At 28.8% G+C, this 19,432-nt stretch overlaps 1 protein-coding gene across 7 annotated transcripts in view; it reads left to right on the top strand.

The window, feature by feature from the left end:
- LOC107452128 (potassium voltage-gated channel subfamily KQT member 1) overlaps positions 1-19,432 on the top strand; it is a 101,071-nt gene that overhangs the window by 62,897 nt on the left and 18,742 nt on the right. For 6 of the 7 annotated variants that reach the window (XM_043039156.3, XM_043039160.3, XM_087160162.1 and 3 more), the window contains 4 exons: positions 9,122-9,250; positions 12,700-12,790; positions 16,569-16,695; positions 17,510-17,588. In XM_043039156.3, the coding sequence (XP_042895090.2) occupies positions 9,122-9,250; positions 12,700-12,790; positions 16,569-16,695; positions 17,510-17,588 (426 nt within the window). Of the gene's footprint in view, positions 1-2,107; positions 2,350-9,121; positions 9,251-12,699; positions 12,791-16,568; positions 16,696-17,509; positions 17,589-19,432 lie in introns of those variants that run through there. The other variant, XM_043039159.3, reaches the window with a different exon arrangement.

Genomic DNA, 19,432 nt, shown 5'->3' with positions numbered 1-19,432 from the left:
AGTAAACGGAACACCTGATCAAATCTCGCAATTAATGTTTATCTGGTGAAACCGTGAGGAACGATTCTGAGTCGCTCATGGCTATCCATCCTTATAAGAATCGTGAACTTATGCAATTGTTTAGATTTCTATTTGTAACCACCTGCATATGTTTACAAAATATTTTTTTTTTTTACTCTTAAAGGGAAGATTGTTCTTGCGTGGTCCCTCTCTTGGCCTTAATGGTCAACAAGCATGCTTTTCATTTTTTCATTTTGTTCAGAAATTTTCTTTCACGTTGCATAGTATTGTATAGTAATGACACAGAATAATTGGGAAAAAAATAAAATGCAAAAGATTACGCGGCTTGATATTATAGGTCAAGGTCATCTTAATGTGTAAACATAATATCTTCATTGGTTAAAAACTAAATTTAAAACACTAATTAGTTGAGCATTATACGCCACACTTTCATTTTGTTCAAGCGAGCTTTTAAATAAAAAAAATTAACGGACCACTCTGAATAACTTTTGATCTAATGATTGGATCTTCACATTCTAGTACTCAATCGAAATGGTTCGAGGATGTGACCTCAAATATGCTAATTAATGCAGACGATATTTTAAGTTACAAAAACAGACACAAAAATGTATTTTCTCCGAATAAACATTCTTTTTTTCCGACGGATTCAGATTTCTGACTCTTCTGGTCGCAATCTGAGAAATATGGTTCCAACAGTTTCGTCAGGAGAGCTATCCAAAGTTTGAACCTCTTAATATTGATTTTACTTTTTGCGTATTTCGTCACATCTCTAGAAATTTTTAAGCGAATTAAACAATTTTTACACACAATTATAAAATTCGTTTTCCCAAAGATAATTCCAAGAAAAAAATAATATATATATATATTAATTTTAAATACAATAATGTAAAATATATATTTCAGTAACATAGTATTAACTAAACATTTTTAATTTTGGTAAAGAGAAATTAGTTTCAGAAATTTTAATAATTTATTTAAATGGAGAATTCTCAACAGAACAAGCTTCAAGTGGTTTTAACTTAGTGCCGAGTGATGTGAGCTTGTTTTACAAAGAAAACCATTTAAGATTGCGGGGCAATCTCCGGGGATCGGGAACGCCAGTGAACAGGAGGCGTAATCCATTAGTTAAAATTTTTTATTTTAAATAATTTATAAATATATAATTAATGTATAATTAAAAAGTATAAAATATAATATATATATAGGTATATATTATAATATGTATATATGTATATACATACCTGCCAACTTTTAATCCTTTACATTATGATTTTTCCCAGTGGTATTAAAAGGGAATCAAAATTTCAATTTAAAGAAAAAAATACGTTGTTTTTGAATAAGCTTAAGCTGATTACAATGATAATAACGCATAACAATATATACGCTTAATTTTTTTAAGAATAGTGGTGATCAAAATCATTTAAAAATTAGGTTTATAAAAGAAAAATTAGCATATATTTACTACCACTTTATATATGAAAATAAAATTTTACGCCAAATGCGTAAAAGTTGGCAGTTATGTATATATATATATATATGTATATATAGATGTATATATATATGTATATATATATATGTATATATATAATTTCAAATAATTCATTTTTATTTTGGGTAAAAATTTATTTTAAATAATTTAAATTTTTATTTAATTCTTAATTTTTGTATAAAGAAATTAGTCTTAGAAATTTAAATAGTTTATTTAAATTCTTAAGAATTTTCTCTAGAATACATTTCAAATGGTTTTAACTTAGTATCGAATGATGTGAGCCTGGTTTGTAAAGTCAACCATATAAGATTGCAAAGCAATCTTCCAGGATTCTGAACGGGAGCGAACAGGGGGCATCATAAACTAGTTAAAAATTATATTCTCAGAGCAACAGAAATTTATTAACATCTACCTATTAAAGTCTGTTATTTATAGAACTGGCCAGTCGTAAACTATAGACTGAGTGTCGTTAAAACCAGCACTTTCTCACGTTCATTAATATCCTTATTTGTTTGTCCATGAATGTGGTTCTGATTTGCTAATTAAAAAAAGAGGGAGCCACTTATGCTTTTAAAAGGTCCACAGAAATAATTCTGAGAGGAAATGATTCCGAGAATAATAACATAACCGGTGATGAAGAAGAAGAAAATAAATGAAACTGATTTATTTCCGCGTTCGCTCCAAAACTGGAGAATGAAGTAAAGAAAAAAAAATGCAGCTCATGCGTGGCTAACACTTATGAATATTCTGCAAGATGTCATTGTTGTCCCACTCCATTCGATGGACGGTTTCTTCACATTCAGGAGACGAATTGGAACACACTTGCGCGCACGTGGCCTGTAAGTAGTAATCTTTAATTACTAATAATTATTCTAATTATTCCGCGTAAATGTTAATTATTGCAATTCTACCATTTCATACGCAATTAATGCGAAGGGGATACGAACTCTTTAGTGTGGTGCCCTTGAAAAGAGGATACTAAAACTTAGTGGTCAATAAAATTCATCACAAAAAGTTCGGAGAAATTTAAATATTCTGACAAATTTAAATATTCTAACAAATTTAAACAAATTTTTATGTTACTGTAGCATTAAGAGTTTTGTAGCAAAAAATTTTCTATTTCCGAAAAAATGTTCTCAATTTTTATTCAACTAACCCCCGCCAGCGGCCAGCTGGTCTGCCTTTGTAAAAAATATTTCAAGTTTTCTCCAGATTTAAAATCGTTGAGTCAGAAATCAAGACAATATGTAAATATCCTATATTTTTACTTCTTAAATGTTCTAAATTTGGGAAATTTTTCAGACTTGACAAAATGGGTAGCGTGATGAAACTGTTAATAAAATGCAACTTTTAGTAAGTTCTAGCGAAAGTTCTCGGAAACAGAAGGAATTTTCATTTTTCCAAATAAATTAATGATTTCTAGTACTTATTTTTCAAGACAATAACTTTCGAAATACATATAATAGAAGATAATGATCCTATTAACTAGAGAAATGGAACTTGCTGTTCAGAAGTTATAGATTTCTATTCAAGTTAAAACAATGGAATGACAAAATCTACTGTTTAGGATAGGTAAAAATATTATAATTCTCCAAGTTCTTAGAATTTCTGAAAATAATTTTTCTTTCTCAAATTCACATTAAGAATTGAATTTAGAATTTTATTCTTGTTGAGCTAAATGAACTAAAACAAAACATTAGGTCCTTTTTATAATGCTTAAGTTATACAAAAAGACTTATTGTAAACAGTGATAATCTACTAATAATTAAATAATTTAAAAGTATGAAAAGAACGAAAAATTTAAAAGTATGAAAATTTAAAATAAATTTGGAATAAATTTACGTTTCTTACGTACGCTATCATTCTAGTTCTTAATGAAAAATAAAACAAGCAACACCAAAATTTTGTTATGCGTTTTTTCTCATTTTTTGCTTTTTAACTTCAATAACTAATTAAAGTTGGAAATTAACACTAGCCGCCTTTGGCAATTAGCTTGGTTTACCTTTCAATATTATCTTGTAAAACATATAAACTTTAATCGTAACCAAGCCGATTGCACAAGACAAATGTACTTAAATTTAATTCTTCAACCCCTTTTCTAATTCTAAAACCTTAATTAGTTGTAAACAATATGTTAACCAAAAATGTTAACCAGATTTTTTCACAGTCACCAAATTTTTGCCCACTCGAAAGTACTTTGATTTCTGCGGTATTGTTAAAGCTTTTTTATGTATTGAATTTTAGTAATTGAAAATCTGTCCGGCAGTCATTAAATAGCACCAACCAAATATGAGTTCGGGACGTTACAGTCTAACATGCAACAAAAGTATTAAACTTATTCCCATCTCTGTGCTTTGCTCTGTGCTTCAAATATGGTGCTTTTTTCAACTGAGATTGTGGATAATCCAAGTTTTGAAAGCTAAATTATATTTCTTCTAAAAAATGGAAACTCTGAAGAATTTACTTTCCTATCGTTTACTTAATCATTTTAGTCAAAAAATAATTCTAAAAAAAAAAATACGATTCACTACAAAATGGAGAAAGTATACCATGGAAGTATACAAATGGAATACCATGGAGTTATCCATTGGCAAAATGGTTGTTGTCTACTTTTTTTTGGGGGGGGGGGGGGAAAGAAACTTTATCGTGTTTTTATCTTGGACATCTTTAACTGTTAATCCTGAACTGCTCGGTACACAATTTCGCAGACATATTTAAATGCAGCTCGGACACATTCTGTGTAAATTCTGCTGATGACTGAATAGACATTGAACAGCCAATCGAGATCAATATTAACGTTTTCGGATAGGTACAGTGGTATTTGATGAAGATTGTATGCTGCATCATACACCCGTTTCGGATTCACAAGTTCATACACGAAATATGATTTGAAAGCTAGGCTTTTTTTTCAATTTTACATGAATAGTGAATGAATCATTTATATTGCGTGGAAGACAGTCTGCGGTCTTGTGCAAGTCATTGGGAAGGGTTGACAATGGATTCTTTTATCCCTAACTGGTGATCAACACCCAGTTCTCGTATTTGCATGAAAGGGATTCGGAGAGTCACCATTCGCTCTTCGGTAGGGTTCAATTCTCTCAACCACCTTGGTACTTTTGTGAGGGACGGGCTTCATGCTTGCGTTGGCGAACGGAATCCTTTTGTTTTCCCGTTTGTGTGTAACGCGTATTCCCGTCTACGCTCTTTGGCTTTTTCAGCTTCGGTAAGTTCAGACCTAGGCATCGTTTTTTTTTTTTTCTTGCTTTAACTCACTTTTGAGACAGTGTCAATCATTTTGGACCCCCTTTATTTGTGATATTCACCTGAATTAGTATTGAAAACGATCCAGTTTGAACTGTAGGTTGGAATTTGATTCTTAATTAAAACAATAAAAACAAAAATATCGTTCAAACGATGGAATTCTCTTTTATTCACAACTCATGAAGTATTTATGGGATCTCTCTGGTCCCATATCTCGAAAATAAACTCACCAACTTAATGCATAGCAAAATTAATAGTGAAAAAAAGAATTCTAAGCAAATTATCAAACAGCAACGATCACCATAGCAACGCATGCGCGCTGTTTACTATTACTCTTGATTATTGTAGTTGAAAAGTGAGGACGCCATGAAATCCAAACCATGTCCCATTTTGCCAATGGGTAATATCTACTTCATAACTAAGTTTTTATTTCTATAAAAATGTAAAATTATTCTAAATAAATATTTAACGTATAGTTAACGTCAACGCTTCTTAAATTATTACTTAAGACAACCTAACTAAATGAATAATAACTATAATGTTGCTCAAAGTATTTAAAAATAAGAGTTTATGGTGCCACAATACAGAAATATACATTATTCACAATTATTCATTTCTATTAAAGCTTTATAAATTTTTTTTCTGTGAGAAAATTTTACATTTTCCAAACATTCGCAACTTTTTGACTTTTTCTGTCAACAAATGTAGATAATAGATATCAAAATATAACTTTGCAGAGTATTTAGCTGTAAATAAAATCTTGGTATCACAGCGACCAATGAAAACCGTTAAAGTTTTATGGCGTATATTTATAACGCATGATCTTCGATAACAAAGAAATTCTAGATATCTCTGGCTGTCATCAGCATTAAAATAACTGTTCAAGTTCTGACGTTATTTACCTGTTTATTATTTATCCCTTATTTAAAGGTAATTACAGGTAATATTTCTTTATTCCTTCTTATTATCTATTATTATCACTATTGTGTTTTGATGAATATTCAAAACTAATGTCTGAAAAGTAAAAAAAAAATAATTCATTAACTAAATTATAAATCAATCACTCAATAACTTATTATGCAACATTTTATGATAGAGATATTTAATCACCGTTTTGTATTTAAACGATAAATAAATTGTAAAAGTAAATATAATTTATTAAAAAGAGACTTCTTTTTTGTAAAACTTTGTTTACTCAACGAATGCAACTAATATCGAGAATCTAAAATATTTATTTAAAATAATTCTTAAGCAATAACATTAAAGGATTAACTTTCGCAATATTTCTAAATATTTTCGACGAAAAATAGTTCTTATAGCAACTAAATATTTCAAAATCGAGTATGCGGATGAAGTTGCAATTGTATCGGAGCGAAGTTGTGTTTAAATTTTATCCCAATAAAATTTTAAACTAGATATGTAAGTAAAATTTGAAATATTTATTGAATAATATTTTTAAGTACTCCATATTAATAAAAATTTACTGAAATATTTTATTTGAGCAGTTAATTTTTATAGGAAAAGAATGCCAAGCCCTAAATATTTTAAATAACTTATATTTTTTTCTTTTTCTGAAAAAAATGCCTTTTTTTTTATTGGCTTTATAAAATCTATAGTATTAGTTTTGAAATGAATTCTGGGCAGTTTTTAGAAAGTGCTCGTTAGAAGCCTTAAGATTTAAACTTGTCACAACCCCTTTTTTTCTTGTTGCATTGATGTCATCATTTTGTATCGGTGAGTCGAAATCTCACGATCTATATATAGTTGTCTCATTTGACAAATTAATTATTTTGACAGAATGTCTTGATGCGGAAATTATGTTGGCATTGAACTCTGCAACGTCTGTAGTTGAATTAACATCTGTTATCAATCTAACATTAGTTTATTTGTTATATTTTTACGTGCCTTAAGTTCTCTTTATAAGCATCATTTCCTTGCTTTGGAAATTTCTTTTGAAAGTTCGTGTAACTGTTGAGTAGCAGTTTTTCTTAAATTTTTAAAACCAAAAAGTCTATCTCTGAAAATAAAATACTGACGCGGTGCTATGCTAATGTGAGGAACAAACTTTCAGCAATGTTGACACTGTTTTTCAACGCAATTTTCCTTACACTTGAATCAATGCCATGATTTTAAACTATGCATATAATCTTGAAGTGAAGAATTATCAGTTCTTTAGAACAAACAAATAACTTAAACATTTTGAAGGTTATTAAACTTTTTTTTAAAAAAATCGCTGGTTTTGGCGACATTTTTTCACTTAGATAAAAATTATCAATCACTGCCGTATTCTCAGTTTTTGCAAATTTTTATGCAGCTGTCGAGTAAGGTTTTAAATATTAAAAAATTAGACGCTTTTCATTTTCACAAAATTTGTGTCTTTTTTCGATATTGACGTTTTGTGCCATTTTCAAAATAAGCGTAGACAGCACTAACTTTAAATAGGCTAAACTTGACATAAGTCATGAGTAACAGTTACAAACTCACAGCAGTTATGAAAATAGCATATTATTCGCGAAATCTCATCATTTCATAATACGACGGAACCTTTGAAAAACAGCCTTAGCCGTCTTCTATCAAAAGATTACCTTAGATAGAATCGAGTTAACGTCTTATAGACTAGTAAACTAAAATTTTATTACTGTAGCGGTATTTACTCTACATTACTCACAGAATTTTATCTGGGATAGAATTCGACGAATGGATATCACTAATTGATTCATTGACGTTTTGCGAAAGACCTGGAGAGCTGTATTAAGTTCACCGGAATTTCAACACTGGTCGTGAGAGCTGTATTAAATTCACGGTTGCGTAAGTGATCACTCCTGTGTTGCTATTAGCAATCGAATGCGTACAAGCTCTAGTGGTGTATGATCGAGACTGAGTAGCAACAGTGCGAGAAAACTTGTTCAAATCGAAGTGGGCGTTACTATCAAGATGGATGTGTTCAGATCACGTCCGAAAGTCACCATTTTTGGGGGTTTGTGTTATCGATAATGTCAACCTTCATCTTTCAAAAGGTACCCAAAGATAAAATCAAGTTAGCGTCATATATACTAGTGAATTGGAACTGTATTATTATAGTGGTAGTTACACTACTAAAAACTAATGATTTTGGCATTTTTCAACGTGAGCCCACGTCCCACAGATAGAGGAGAATGCAAAAAAAAAAGCACGATTCTCAGTCATTACTCAAGACGGATTTACCTCCAGTTTACTCGCGTCTTTTTTCCACTTTAGTAGCCATAGATCTATTGCACAATCAGCAACATTGCAGACTTGAGTTATTTTTCATTTCTCAGTGCTATATCTGGAAAAAGTCACGCTATATTCAAATACGAGATGTGAAAGGAACTATTCATACCATTTCAATCTTATTTAGCTGAATCATTATTTAGTGTCATAAGTTACGTGATGTTGCTCCAAAACAAATTTGATATTAAAAAAAAATTGGGGGACTTTGAATTGAACTAACTGGAACCTGACATAAAATCTCTTTTCAGCAATTGCAAAAATCTCACTAAGTTTGAATGTTAAGTAAGCACTAAAATTTGCACTACCCTAAAATAATGTAGAGATCAGTTTCTGACAAATTTTCAAATTTCTGAAATACTAAGAATTATTTTACAATTTTCGAGTTGTTCAGGTCGTGCGGTTTCTCTTAATAAAGTTAAGAGTTTTCAGGGGGTTTTAAGAACCGGAAATAAATAAATAACAAAAAAAATTTCAAACACCCTATACCAGAAAAATATAGCAATAAGTTTTTAACTTGTATCGATTGCTTTGGTTATTCAAAGCAATAACAACTGCCCTAAATTTTCTTACTGTTGCTGGAAGAAAAAAATTTTTTTTAATTTTAGATTTATTAAACAAAATTTTGCAAAATGAAGGGAAAAAAATTTAGTAATTCTCATTCGATAGCAAATATCATTTTAAAAATTTCAAAAATATTCATTCCGAATTGCGCAATATATGAGCGTTTAAAAGTAGTCTTTTCATGCTGCGCATGCATGGAAAACATTTAATTTTTTACCATAATTTTGTTTTGAAAAATATCCCATTTGAATAGCTTTAAAGTTCTTTAAACTCCAATTTTTTCCAAGTTTTTGTACTTTTTTAAAGAAAGTTCTGAATGATAAGGAGTTTTCCACAAATGTCCTTGTGTGTCCTACTAAAGTAAGAATTTTTTCACTTAAAGAACGTTTAGGGAGACCGTGTACGTTTTCCATGAACTGAAATTTATTTAATATGTCCCACTGCATTCATTACTTTAAAATCTGTTACAGACAATCACATTCATAAGAATTTTGTGTGCAACAGCCTACTTATTTGAGTAAATTTTTTCTTTTGAAGGACGCCTTGGGAGGCCGTGTACGCTTTCAGACAAGGCAGAAAACTAGTGAAACCAACGTTCCAAGGTAGAGTTTACAATTTCTTAGAGCGACCCAAAGAATGGAAGTCTATTTTGTATCACAGTGCAATGTAAGTAATATAATTTTTGACTTATTAAAATTATTCTAGAACAAAAAATTTGAATTTTCCTTTTGTACGTATTAAAGAAATTGCATACTCTGTAAATCAACTGTTCATTTTTAAATCTGGAACTTATGTAAATAAAATGAGTGAACCGAAATTAAACTATGATCATTAGCTTAATATAGTTTCCTAACGTAGCTCTAAAGTTTTCGAACGTAGCTCTAAGGTTTTCGAACTAAGGTCTAAAAATTTCTAGCGTAGCTCTAAAGTTTTCGAACGTAGCTCTAAGGTTTTCGAACTAAGGTCTAAAGTTTTCTAGCGTAGCTCTAAAGTTTTCTAGCGTAGCTCTAAAGTTTTCTAGCGTAGCTCTAAAGTTTTCTAGCGTAGCTCTAAAGTTTTCTAGCGTAGCTCTAAAGTTTTCTAGCGTAGCTCTAAAGTTTTCTAGCGTAGCTCTAAAGTTTTCTAGCGTAGCTCTAAAGTTTTCTAGCGTAGCTCTAAAGTTTTCTAGCGTAGCTCTAAAGTTTTCTAGCGTAGCTCTAAAGTTTTCTAGCGTAGCTCTAAAGTTTTCGAACGCAGCTCTAAAGTTTTCGAACGCAGCTCTAAAGTTTAAAGACAAACTTTCTAAAGAAATAGCTGTATTTCATGTATTAGGAAATGTGCATACATAATACATAACATAACATAACATAACTGACATAAACTGGTATTTATATCGAGAAAGTTTCAAGAGCAAGTAAAATAAATGTATAGTCAGGTCAATTTCATCCCTTACACATTTTTGTGATTTAACCAAGATGGCTACAACATCTATCTAGAAATTTCCATATCTGGATAAAAAGTTATTCAGGTTATTTTGAATCGCCTATGTTAAATTCCCTGACCAGTATTTTAAAAATACTCAGAAACCTCCTTTCATACCGAAACTAAATTAAAAGACAATATAGAAAGATTTATATATCACAATTAGTATATTTGAAAAACTTGTAATGGTGATGCGGCAGTATTACGTGCTTTCAATTTACAATTTATTTATTTGAGGCAAAAACTAAAACAAGATATCTCTTTTTAAAAAATAGAGGAAACAAGAAACAACGGCCTAGATAATTTCGAAATTTCCGTTTTTCCATTCATTTATAAGTGTTATGTAATTATGTATAACTGATACAAGCTTATTAAAACATTTTGTTCTTTGTGAATCAAATAGCGTCTTGAAATCTCATAGATTTTTTACTCATGTTTTTGTCTGTGTTTCGATAGTTGCATGTTTTTCCCTTTAGACAGTGTCTCTTGTTGAACATGAATATTCTCTCCTTATTAGGATTGGCCTTATTCTACGTCTAATAAAAATATGTCAAAACTTTTGTATTTCTTAATGTATATATTTAAATATACATCTATACATATACATCGGTATCTCACCCATTGTGGTGGTCCTGAAAGAGTGGATGCCACTTCTGGATAACGCACTAGGTCTGCTCATCGGGAAGCCTAATTGTGCAGCTCATAGGAAATAAAAATATTTAAATTTTAAGTTCCCATGAAAACAAAATTTCCTGAAGAAAACCAAAATAAACAATTTCAGAAATTTACAAAAAAATTATTTTAACCGTACCATGGGTTAGGAAGGTTTTAGCAAAATGTCGTTTTTATTTACGCGAAGTATGAAATAGGAGAATTTATACATACTTTACATAAGCATTGTATGCATTGAAAAATGGAAATATTAAATTAAAATAAACAAGCTCTATTTTTTTTAAACGTTACTGAGTTTATCACCATAGTAATACAATCTTTACACAATATATCTTTGCACATTTTTAAACAATAAACTTCTAAATTTATACTTATGCTTATTAAACTACCAAATTTATATAAAAGCTTTCAGAGATTTAAAAAACCTGCAATAAATTACGAAAAAAAACAAGTATTTTTTAACACCCTATGCCAGAAAAATCAAGCAATAAGCCTATAATTTGTATCGATTACTTTAGTTGTTGTTTTTAATAACTGCAGAAAGGTTTGTAAACCTAGAGTTAATATTTATGGAGATATGAACAGTTTTATAAGAATTTTTTCGCCTTACGTTCTCTCATAACTTTATAGATATTCAAAGGAATTAAACAAAATATTTGGAGCAATTTAAGATTAATAACAAAACTGTAGATTTAAAATGTTAATGAAAATTAAGTAAACAAGCAAAAGAAATCACACTTTTATGGGGTAAATTGCCGGTCGCATTTTTAATAAATCTTATTTAATAGTACAAGATGAAATTTGAATAACCCCTTATGGTTTTGAACTTTCTTTTAAAAAATACAAAAACTACTTAGAAAATTGTTTGAAACTTTTTAAATTTTTAAGATATTCAAATAAAGCTTATCATTAGTTGCCACATACAATTTCCTACAAAGTTATGAAAAAACTTTTTTAAATTTTTTTCTGCGCAAGGAGAGGATAAAAGAACTAGCTTAAATACTTATCTTGCACAGTTTTTTTTTAATTATTTAACTATTTTTTTTTAAATTTTAAATCAACAATTTTGTAATTTTATTTTTCTCCAAAAATTTTGTTTAGTTCCATTGAATATTTATGAAGTTATAGCAAAAAAAACAGAAGGTTAAAAACATTTTTATAAAAATATCCAAATATCCATAAATGTTTGCTCTAGTAAGTTTACTCTAGTTGCTTACTCTAGTTTAAGTCTACTGCAGTTATTAATAATAACAACTGAAGTAATCGATACATGTTTTTCGCTAGATTTTCTAGCATGTGGTGTTCAAAAATACTGTTTTCGTTCGTAATTTATTGTAGATCTTCCAAACCTCTGAAAGCTTTAAATCTTATTGATAGGCGTGAAAAATCGCATGAACTAAACACCTCTAAAGTTAAAAATTAATCCCAATAGTATTTCTTCAGAAATTTTTTAAAAAATGTCAAATGTCAACAAGTGTCTCTTTCATTATTATTATAGGGGTATTATTAACTTACGGTTCAGTTTGCTGAATAATAAATATTAAATGTTATGCAGATTTGGTAGAAGCATTTTTTTAGAATAATACATTTCAAAAGATTGATAAAAAAATAATAAAAATAAAAAAAATTCTCGATGCCAAAGTACCTTAGTAAACTTTGATTTAACTTTCCTCATCTTCATTTTGCTGACATAACTCTTAGCAGTGCTATTCGTTATATCAAGTTCGAAAATTTAGGAGATTTTTACTTTTTTGCTCAGTATTACTGCATCCGAATGCTTTGTAAATAAACTCAATTTTCAATATTATCCTTTGAGCACGTTACTTAAATGCTGAGTGATAAACGGAGAAAATATTCCTATTGTATGTTTATTTAAAATGCATTTAGTAATTAATGTACAAAATCGACAGTTAAAATTTTATTTAAAAGTTAATTTTCAGATGTATTGTATATTTAAACTTTTTGTTTCTTTTTTTTAATAGATATTCATCTATTCTTGGCACACTTCTTCTGAGTGTTTTATCAACTGTAGCTGAAAATCAAATTATTTATTCCGAAGCAGTGTATATAGTAGTAAGTATGAATGCTATCTCATTTAAACTATGCACATTCTAGAGTAATATTACCATAGCTGAGAAAGAAATCACATAAACGTTGTAAAATAATGATTAATTTTAAGAAAAAGCTTCCCATTTTAATCTTATTCACCAGCACCTAATATTATCAAAATACTATTCTTCATACGGCTTAAGACAAAGTAAATCAATAAATCGTTATTAACAGTAAGAAATCGTACATTAAACTAAATTTTATATACCGAAGCAATAAAATCAGTTTAAAAAAATTCCCATACCCTTTTTTGTTTGTTGTCCTTCCCGATGAATTAACGTTATTAGATTAAGCAAGAAAGCTTTAAGTTAATTCATCCCAACTTATTACACTCTAAGATAATCGAAACACTCACCAAGATAATCGAAAACCGCAATCTGGGGATTTTCAATTTTCAACTAAAGAACGTAACTTTTTTTTCGATTGATTTTAAATTGTTTACAAAAGCACGTTTCACAAGCATAACTATAAGCAAAACAAACACGTGGTTTTAGATAATTTTTAAACTAATTCGGTGACGTCATCTCACATTGATTTTGTTATTAATTTCTCATTTGTTTTTTTTGTTTTTTTTTTTCTCATTGAACTCATGACTAGAATGACTACCATCTTTTGCACGGAAATTGTCTATCATACATTCATCCGTTTCCGGTACTATTTTTACAGATTTCGCATCGATTTCAAACCTGATAACATCAACTATTACATTCAAATAAAATTATTGAATTAAAATATGATAAAACAAAATTGTGCTTCCGTATTTTTCAATGGTCTATGTAAATCAAACAAATTTTATAATAGTTTTAACTACGAATCAAATATGTTTGATCAAATGAAACGAAACTATGAATATAATATGAATCAAATTAAGATAATTATCTCATTTATCCCTTACCTCGAATAGATAATCCCTAGTTACATTATTCTTATCACTAAATATAACAATTGCTGTTTTAGTAAATCAAAGCTATGTTAAGAATTTTGAGGATGGCAAGTTATTGAACTAAACTATTAGTTCTATCTACTTAATTTCGGAGTAATTCAATTCAACATAGATTACACAATTAGATTACAATACCTCACTTACAAAGAAACAATACCTCACTTGTCAATACATGTCTCCGTTATAAACCGCTCACCCCTTCATTAAATTCCAAATGCGGTTTAAAGCTGACCTCCAGGAAAAATTTCAAGTATCCAGATTAGGCCCAAACCACAATTCTAAAAATAATTTCCAGTTTTTCTCTTTTTTTTTCATAATTATTTCCGTATTCAACTGCTTAGTAACTCGCACGATAGAACATAAACTTCATAAACGAAATAATAATTTTAAAAAAATTCCTAGTGAAAAAAAAATGAGAATATTGTTGTTTTCAGCAAAGTCATTAATCCCTTTTTACGTAGCAGTTATTCTATCTGAAATCATCAGTTTCGTCACATGGTGACTTAATTGTTCTTCTCTTTAAAAAAGTCTTTTTCTTTTTTTTCTTTTTTCTTTTTTTTTTTTTTTTTTTTTTTTGAATAACAGCTCTGCCTCCTGTTTTCTCCACTCAACAACCCCGTGGTCACCTCTCATTCATCATTGTTTCTCTCCCTTAAATAAAGATCATTTATTACAGAAATATATTACATTTTTATGTAAACTCATTTTGTTAATATGTTACATATAACGAAAAAGACAACTAGATTTGAAAAATAAATAAACTGTACCAAAACAATTTAACCTTAGAAATACAGAGTAAACGTCGCAAACAAAAAGTAATAAATGAGAAGTTATTTTAACTGCTAACAATATGAACAATAACCTTATATAACAGTTCGCATTGAAAACTATTTTTCTTTATCTTCTCTCCTTGAATTTTTAAAAATTTTAATATAAATATTAAGATTTTTCAGTCAGCATCTCTCCAACATTTTCTTTCTTTCCTTCTTTCTTTCATGTTAAATCAAACGAGAATTTATGAAATAAAAATTGCAAGAGATACATTTTTCTGCACCAATGGGTAAACAATTAGTATTTAAAGAAAAAAATATTAATAAAAAGGTCTTAAAAGTGATAAAACTTTCGAACAAATTGGAATTCCGAAAAAAAAACTCTCGTTTATTCTAAATGATTCTAGCTGTACGTCAAATTTCAACACTGTGGTTGCATTTCAGCGAGCAATAGTAGATCTGCCAGTATATTTTCTTTTACTACAAATTTAACAATTTTCGAATTTAACAAACGTAAAACAAAAGAATGAGAAAAAATCTCTAAAAAAGTAATTAAAATTGTAATAACTCTCAAAAATTAGAATTTCGTAAAAAAATCTTAAGTTAATCCTATATAAATATGGTCCTTTCAACTCAGTATCTGCATTTTTTTTGCCTGTAACGACCCGTATATTTTTTTCCAACAAGCATAAAAATTAATAATTCTCAAACTAATTATTAAATGTTAAATCTTTTATTCCAACGTAATTCTTGTATATCGGTCTTTCAAGTTTGAGTCTTTTAATTTATACGTAGCAAACCTAAATGTAAAGTTAAACACCCAAAACGGCTGCTGCGGCCCTTGATATTTTTTAATGTAGAGAAATGTTACATTTTTAATGCTATGAACATGAATCAAGAAAACTGACAAATTTATAGTAATCGTTAAACTTCCGTCCTTGATATTTCAGTTTACTAAATTAATCACCGTAGTCACGTTAGAATTATTTTCTTTGCAGATTTAAGTCAAGCCTAATTAGTCTCACAGATAATTTAATTCAATGTTTTTTTTTATTTCATAAGAACATTCTGTAATATATCAAACATATATATATATTGAAATCTTGATTAATACGAAAAAAATCTGATATTTACCAGAGATAACATCCGGATGATTTTACGTCATTAGTTTTAAATATTTTTATGAATTAACAAACATGGAATAAATTTATATCCCGTAAATCAGGACAACTTCGCAATTTCAAAATGTGATTTTTGCCTCTCTGACAATTTATTGAATGGGCGGACAAAAGAAACAATTGTCTTATTTGGTTTGGGAAATTGTTGAGATCACCAATAAAATTTTAAAAACCAATCAAAGTAGTCCTACTTTAGTAACACTGAATAAAATCCATTAAAGCATCATGCATATTTTAATGAAATTTCATTTAATCTATTTATTAACGCAAGCTATTTATTCATTTCTGGTTTTATTCGTAATACAAAACTAGATACTTATCGCACCTTTTATTCAGGGAGGTATATTCTATTTAATAATGAAACCTATCAGCCTAAGCTGTCGATTCGGTTCAACTTTTATTCTTAAAATTTGATGTTATCGCACTTTCTCATTTGTTCTAGAATAATTTTGTGTTAGTTTCTTATCTATTTTTTAATATTAGCTGTCTTATCTTTTTCATTCTTGATACATAAGTTAGCACTTTCTCTATTGTTCTAGATGAATTTAATTAGTTATCTATTTATTAATGTTAGCTGCCGATTTAGTTCTACTTTTATTCTTGATACATAATTTGATGTCTATCGCACTTTCTCTATTGTTCTAGATAAATTTTATTAGTTATCTATTTATTAGTGTTAGCTGTCGATTTAGTTCTATTTTTAATAATTGTCATAAAATTTGATACTTATACTTTCTCGATTCCAGATGAGTTTTAATATTTCTTATCTGCTTATTAGTGTTATCTGACGATTCAGTTTCTTTTTTCTTGATGCATAATTTGATGCTTATTGCACCTTCTCTTTTGCGCAGGAAGTTATATTAGCAATTGTTTTTACCACTGAATACATAGCACGAGTATGGTCAGCAGGATGCAGAGGAAAGTATGTAGGATTTTGGGGCCGCTTGAGATTCATCACCAAACCCATCTGTATTATAGGTAAGCTATTAAATTCTTGGACTTTTCAGTCTTTAAGGTTTTTTTCTTAAATAATGTATCGAGTTAAAGTTCATGACAGAATTTAAATACGGATGACTTCTGTATCGCATTGAATGTATTAAAAAGCATTTTAATTTTTTAAAAAAAAATATCTATTTCGCCCTCAAGAGTGCATTTTAAATCATTTTCTAACACTCTCAGCGAATATTACCCGTTCGATTTCCGGTTTGTTTCTAAAAAAGGGTTTTAAAGACCGTTTTGATTTCTCCGTTGTAAAATTTTTTGCCATCAAAATTATTTGCAAAGATCAATATGTGAGTATTTTAATTGAAAAAGTTAAATAAATAGGGATGACTTTCAGTATTGATATAAATTTCTCAATGTCTGTTGTTGCTGTTGTCGTACGCCTGTTTTAGGCAGAATGAGTACGATTTTTTTTCCAGTGGCGCCATCTATGGTCAAGAATTCGACTTCTGCCACACCATACGTCACACCCGTTTATAGGGTGGACCCATTCATACATCCATTCATTCATCCACAGATCGTAATTTTTGACCTGAATCAGAGAACGATCGATCTCCAATCCAGTACAACCAGAGGTATTGATTTGTTATGAGAGCATGGACTTTTGCGACTCGACAGATTTAACGTGCATCATTCACTTTACGGCCGGCGGGGTTCGAACCCACGAACTCTCGGACATGGGCCCAGCGCCCTACCGACCAGGCTAATTTTAAATTTCAAAAACGAAAATCTAATCTAAGTCAAATAATTCCCAAAACTGTAAAGTGTGTAACGTAATGTATTTTTACAGATCTCATAATCATCTCATCCAGTATCTTTGTCATAATTCTTGGATCCGATGGGTACACATTTGGAATAAAAGCTATAAGGTATGAATAATTTAGTAATACTTTGTTTGTTTTTTTCAATTTAATACATAACATTACCTCAGAAAATGAATACAACATTTATGATGCATTCATTTTTACCTTACTTACAAAGGAATCAGTTTTTTGAAGTATCAGTAAAGATAACCATAAAAATTTAATAAATTTTAATTATTTCTTTCATCACCTAGCCTGTTTAACACTTTTGTTAGTTATTCTTTAGTTTTGATTTACCATATTCCTCGAAATAAATTAATAAATGCCTCTAAATAAGATTAATTAAAAACAAATAGACAATTGCATTTATAAATGTATTTATGAAACTTCACAAAGTGATCTATAATAATTTGGTTTTAATTTATTTTAAATTTTAAAAGCTTATCAAATTTAGAATTATTAGTAGTTAGTGTTAGATTTAAATATGTTTGGTTAATTTTATTAAATATTGAATTTCAGAAATGTGTTCGGATTAATTAAAAATTTTGAATTTGAGTAATGTAACTTATGTGTAATTTGCTCAGATTTAGATTAATATTTGAAATATCACTATCTTTTGAAAAGCTGTATTCTTAAAAAAGGTGTGTGATTTAAAAATGTAACAGATTTGTTTTTCCTTGAATGATCATTATTCCTTGCAAAGATGCATTTTTTGTGCAAATAAATTGTTTCAATAAAGTTTAAAACTAAATTTATTGGACTAAATTGCTGTTATTTAGAATCCTATCGGTTTAAAAAGTAAATCGCTATTCAATAAATTTAATCTTAAATCTCATTCTTTATGCATCTAATGATCGGTTCAATGTGCTTTGTTCAAACATGAAAATTCTTTCTTTGCATAAAAAAGAGGTTGTTACCATAATCGTATATCTTATACGTTCAATGAGCTTGATAAAATCTCAGAAGTACAATTGTAGAAAAATAGCAGATTAAGTGTATATTTTTTATAGTTGAATAATTTCCTTTGAGATAAAGAATTTGTTTATGAATTTATTTATATGGAATAAAAATTGATTGTATTCTATCTATTCAATGCCTAATTTATTTCTCAAAACTTCACATAACGATTACTGACGATACTGATAACGATTACTGAAATGAAGATTTTTAATGAATTAGTTATTAAAAATATCTAGTCTTAACTGACTTCTTTGTAAAGCTAGCCAAAAGATTAGACAAAATCTTTCAAAAATATTTTCTTTCTAACTAAAAAAAACTAAGTGATTTCGAATTTCTTTTCATCAAAGATATGTTTAGGAAATCTTTGGCCTACAAGAAAACAGTATTTAATAAAGTTAAAGTAATTAGTAAAATATGTTACCCAATCCATTTGCAAAATAAGCTTCACAAAAATTCTATTTTTATTTAATTACATTTTATACATTAAGTTGTGTTAGTACTCGTTATTTAATATTTAAAAATATTGTTTCACGTTTTTTACTAACCTAGAAATATGTAAAAAAGAATATTTTAACCCAAATTTTAATTTTATTATCTCTTTGGTTCTTAACTCAAAATTCTTTACGTTTTTAAAATACAATTCGCCTTTTTAATAAAATAAAAAAAATTGACATTGAAATAAAAATTCTTAAATTGAAGGCCATATTTAAGACCGTTATATTAAACTAAACATTTTGGTGATTCAACCTCTAGTATTAAAAAAAAAACTAAATACCGGGAAGAAACACCTTTTCTATACTGTTTGCCAATCACGAGAATTTTTAAAGAAAGAAAGAAATCGAGAATTAGATTCACAATCGTTCACTATAATGATTTTGAATCCAATTCTCGGTTTCTCACTTACTCTATTTCTTTCTGTCGATTTCTCGACTAAAAGCGTTTTCCTACGT

The sequence above is a fragment of the Parasteatoda tepidariorum genome, chromosome 1, assembly GCF_982258835.1.
Source record: "Parasteatoda tepidariorum strain Cologne lab strain chromosome 1, Ptep-v5.0, whole genome shotgun sequence".
NCBI classification, from domain to species: Eukaryota; Metazoa; Arthropoda; class Arachnida; order Araneae; family Theridiidae; genus Parasteatoda; species Parasteatoda tepidariorum.
The sequence above is the reverse complement of the archived record's forward strand: the minus strand, read 5'-3'. Positions and strand labels throughout refer to the sequence as shown.